The following is a 4943-nucleotide window of genomic DNA, read 5'->3' on the forward strand; positions in this document are numbered from 1 at the left end:
CCATTCACGTGCAGCTATATTCAGCTAAAATACTCTAAAAACCCCACTGAACAGTGCGTGCCTGGCATTTAACAGACAGTAAGCAACTAGCTAGGTAAAATAATTCAATTAAAATTAAACTTGACTTAAAGTGAATGCTAATGTTGCTCTGTATCAGCTGGATGTGTAATCTGGCATCTGTTTGCTAAAAAGTTAGTTTTCCCTTCCACAAAGGGGTCAAAGTATCAGTTATGTAGGTTTACAGAAAAATGTTGGTATATTTCAACCTGGGCTCTACTGTAATAATTGCAGCCATTTTGACTTTGAGCTAACTTTGCACTCGCTTCATCCATTTTAGTAGTTCAGAAAACAGGAGTTTTGGTATATTGGGTCAATCAAATGCTAAACTCCAGTTTACAGTCATCTTAAAATGCTTGTCTCAGACTCCAACCAAAGTTAAACACAGTTATTAGCCTCCTGGATTAGCTATTGTAGCTAGCTGCATAGGGGTCTACCTCCAAAGCAACTTGCAGGTTAACCAAGCTAACTGTCTATTAATCTGCAGTAATAAGAAACATTTAATACCTATCATTTTATATATTGCAGTATTCTACTTCAACAGGGGTTAATAATATAACGGGTTTGATTGCTTTGTCTGGGTTTTTATGGCTGTTTTGGTCTAGCTCCCTGTTATCTGTACCTCCAGTTATGTGTTTACTCTTGGTCAGATTCAAGTGTTTGACCAGCCCAGTCGCCAGAGGAAAATGTTGGCATTGTACGTTTCTGCAAATCACGGATATATTACATTTGTACATTCCATAGATAGCACATCAACATTTTTAAAGTGAAGTCATTCAGGTTACATGTATGTGAACTGAGTTTCTCATCGGGAGGAGGGGATGCTGGATGGCATGGCAAGACAGCTGCCAACAGCAACATACAACAGCAGACACCTGCTGCCTGTAACAAACAAAAGCTGGTATTCTTTAATGACACTATGGGACATTTCCTGTTATGTTTGTTTTGACCAAACTGGGTATTTGAAGTCAAAACATGATGTTTTCCTAACCCTAGACATGCCACAGCATTGTCACAATATAAAACTTAAAACTAAGACATAAAAAACATTGCAACATAGCCGCTACACATGAGATGTGCAAATGTAACATATCTATGGTTTACAGAATCAAATAAGGCCAACACTTATTCTGGCAATTGGGTTTGATTGACAGGACTAATATAGAATTGATGTTTATTTTGGATGCTTGCCCTGAAATACTTATTTTGTCCAAATTTACAGAGGTGCTGAGTGCAGTGTAGCATGACAGATCAAGAATAACACCTGGGTTGGGAAAAAAAGGAGTTCTGTCAATAACACCTTCTGTTTGTCTCTTCTCCTCTCCTCCTCAGGGATGAACTCTATCTTTGTATATGTTGGACACTCTCTGCTGGGTTTCTACTTCCCCTTCAGCTGGGAGATGCGCTTCCAGGAGAGCCACTGGGAGTGGCTATTCCAAAGCCTGTGGGCAACTGCACTGTGGGTGTTCATCGCTTACCTGCTGTACAGGAAGAAATTCTTTCTCAAAATATAAACTAGGATGATCATCTGTCACTTTTCAGTCTGTAGATGCCATTATCTTGTGTTTTAGTTCTAAACAGACAGTATTCATGCTAAATTATATAGATTATTATAACATCTGTTGGAGATATCTGGCCTCCTGTTCTTGGCTTAATCAGTTTAGTTTACTTTTCAGTGTTGTACAGCCTACCCATGTACATTTCGGTGAATCAATGCTAATATCCAAGCCATCTGATAAATCATGCAGCTCAAACACAAGCTGCAGCACAGTGGCAAAAGTATGAAAATGTTAATCCATGAAACCCATTGAATCACCAGGCAGTTTCTAAAGAAGATGTCTGATCTACTGTCAGTGTGGGCAGCTGAGGATTTATTTGATGCCTCTTGTTTTGTGCACTGAATAGACTGATTAAATCAAATATACTGAGGTGGTACTTAACAAATTAGGCCGAGTGATTCCACTACACACCAGGCCAGCCATTATGAGTCTGTTGCCATGGACACTCCTTCTCCTTCTGTGTGTGTGTATGTGTGTGTGTGTGGATACCATCTGCTGTCCAAGTGACAGTACTTTAATAGGGGTCAAGATGCACAGCTCACAAAGGAGTGTCATTAATGGGACCGACACCTCTTACACTCATTGTATTAGAAAATCAAGGAAATTACACAAATCCAATTCATCAGAGAACAATGACGAGCCTCACAGAGCCTGGGCCTGTTACATCTTTTACATATTTAACACATTAAGCCACTCACCTACTGAAACAGGGTTTATTTTCACACCTGGATTATGTTTCTGCGTGGTTGACAACTGCTTGAGTGATTTAATGATGCTTTTGTAGAATGTATACATAATTGTATTGAACACACTCAGATCAGCGTGCCCTCGGTATCAGGTCAGGTGGTGTGTACATCATGAAATGACCATCTAGTTAATGAAATGAAACAGCATCATGCTCTTCCTCTACAGTGAAATCACATTACCCACTGTACAGAAGCTGTAATAACATTGCGTAATATGGTGTAGTGGTTTTGGTAACTGTCTTATGAACAGAAGTTGTTGTTTGAATCCCTGAAGGTGCATCCTGCTTTCTTGAACAGGACTCAAGTCCATAATTGCTTTCCCAAACTACCGTGCCAACAATGGAAATGCATAGCTGCATCTTCTTGAGATGAAAATGAAATCAATACAGACTCACCACCAGGTCTAAAGATATCTTTTGTGTGCAATTATGAAGCTTTGTATTTAAATATAAGCATTTTGCTGACTCATCCGGAGCGACTTACAGGAACTGATGATGAGCTCCAAAGCCATTAGAAGCATCACAAGAAACTGTTGATGAAGATCAAAAGGATCAAAATAAGAATGTCTAGACTGTGGAGATGATGAATATTCTGCTTATGTTTCAGATTGAATTTCTGCTGAACCCATGTGACAGAAATATTGTAAGAAAGAAAAGCTGATAAGATTGCATTGTGGTTCCACATACCATGACTACACCACAACATTTCCTTGTCTTTATTGATTCTCATCGAGCATATGTCTCAGGATACCTATAGTCTGTCATATGGAAACTTTATCCCAGATACAGTGTTCTCATTTAGACCGCTCAGCTTCTTATATCACATAATGATCCACACACTCTCCCTTGATACAGCAAGCAGCATTACATTCATCCCCCTATACAGTGTAAGTGAACATCTGCTAACGTACTGACATCAGTTTCACATATAAAGACAACATGATATCTGGAAGCAAGTGGCAATTTTCAGACCTTTTCTTTATAGTTTTTAAGCTGTAACGGGCCTACTAGGCACAGGCCCAGGGGCCCAACATGTCAGTGGGCCACCTGGCCATCACTTGCAAAATGTCACTCAAGTTAATAAATACCAACAAGGAAGAGACTCAAGATGATCACAAAGGAACTTCAAAGAGATGCAATATAACTAAAAAACAACAACAAAACAACTACAAGGAGACACAAAATGACCACAAAGAGACACAAACCAACACAAAGATGCATAATGACTACATAGAGATGCAAAACCACCACAAAGTCTGTGTGTCTTGCTCCTATTTAGGAGAGGTGGTGGGGCCCTTTGCACAGTTGTGCCCAAGGGTCCATTGTCTCACAGTCTGCCCATGGGTTTCAGATAGCGGCTTATAATGTATGGGTGAAAGTTAAATCAGCATTGTGTGGCTGGGACTACACCAAAAGCTGAATATAATAGTTAATCTGGATATTATTAGGCTTTCACTGTGTGTGTTTTCAGTATAACAGCAGGTCCCAATCCAGCATAATTTCAATTGATTATATGAGTACACACATAACAGAGTACAGCTCTTTCTTTCTTTTACCCCCTGCTGATTCCTCGTGTAGGTTTCTTCCTCTTTATGTACAGTCTACAGTTTCTTCTAGTATTTTCCTTTTAAAACAAAATACAGTTTAGTCAATACAAATGAGTAAACCAAAAAACAGCAGGTGCAAATATAATAGCGGTGTTTTCTTCCACTTGGTGAAAGTCACTGGAGCTCCTGTGAAGCCCTGCTGTCCCCTCTGCAGCCAAGCGAGCTCCAGTGTTTTTGCTCCATGCAGAGACATTGATTAGAGAGCGATTGCTGTGTGAGTGACTGGTGTCCTGCCCCGAGGCTGCAGCAATGCATCACTCCACACCATGCAGTCACAGAGAGAGCCCTCAACTGAACGACAGCCTTTAGCCTCGGACATACACTCAGGGCCTAAGAGGAGAAAAAGGTCCCACAGAGTTTGGCCAGAGTCACACAGCTGGTCTAACAGCAGTCAGCTGATTAGGTTCTCAAATCTGGCACTTTAAGTATATTTAGATAGACACTTTATGCTAGTCAGCAGTGGAGCATTATTAATCCTGGCTTGGCAGTAATTATAACATACGTATATATATTGGGTGGACCCAATCATTGCTGTGCGTTGTTTGTCCAAGTGGTATTGCCGCACTCCAACACAACACAACTCACAGACATAGTGCCCCAGGAATGAGTCCTAAAACTGAAAATGAGTTGGTATTTCACCACTCACAGTTCCCTCCTTACAATTTTTACAATTTGTTCTACAACATAAAATACGTCAGTAAGTATCCCACTCGTAAATGGCAAAGCTTCTACGTGTCTTAAAAAAGTCGGTTGCTGACAAATGGCTAAATGAGACTACAGAAAGTCATCGTGACTGAGCCACGTTGAACGTGGCTTTACAGTCTCATTAGGGTGGTGACGTTAGGTCATGCGACTGTTGTGTCGTTGGTTTATACCCTAATGCTGGCTTTTTATTTGAGTCCTTATGAGTCCTAAAATGTGAAAATGAGTTCTTGCATTTCCAATTTTTGAAGTCAAGTCATTTTCTTGGATTTT

The 4943-nt window shown here is 40.2% G+C and overlaps 1 protein-coding gene across 1 annotated transcript in view; it reads left to right on the forward strand.

Annotated features, from left to right (window-relative positions):
- Positions 1-3335, forward strand: part of si:dkey-192p21.6 (uncharacterized protein LOC565246 homolog) — a 31332-nt gene extending 27997 nt beyond the window's left edge. Inside the window, exon 18 of the mRNA XM_049599856.1 lies at positions 1390-3335. Within this exon, the coding sequence (XP_049455813.1) occupies positions 1390-1571 (182 nt within the window). The 3' untranslated portion in view covers positions 1572-3335. The remainder of the gene's footprint in view (positions 1-1389) is intronic.
- The last annotated feature ends 1608 nt before the right edge of the window (positions 3336-4943 follow it).

Source organism: Epinephelus fuscoguttatus, linkage group LG16 (genome assembly GCF_011397635.1).
Source record: "Epinephelus fuscoguttatus linkage group LG16, E.fuscoguttatus.final_Chr_v1".
Classification (NCBI taxonomy): Eukaryota; Metazoa; Chordata; class Actinopteri; order Perciformes; family Serranidae; genus Epinephelus; species Epinephelus fuscoguttatus.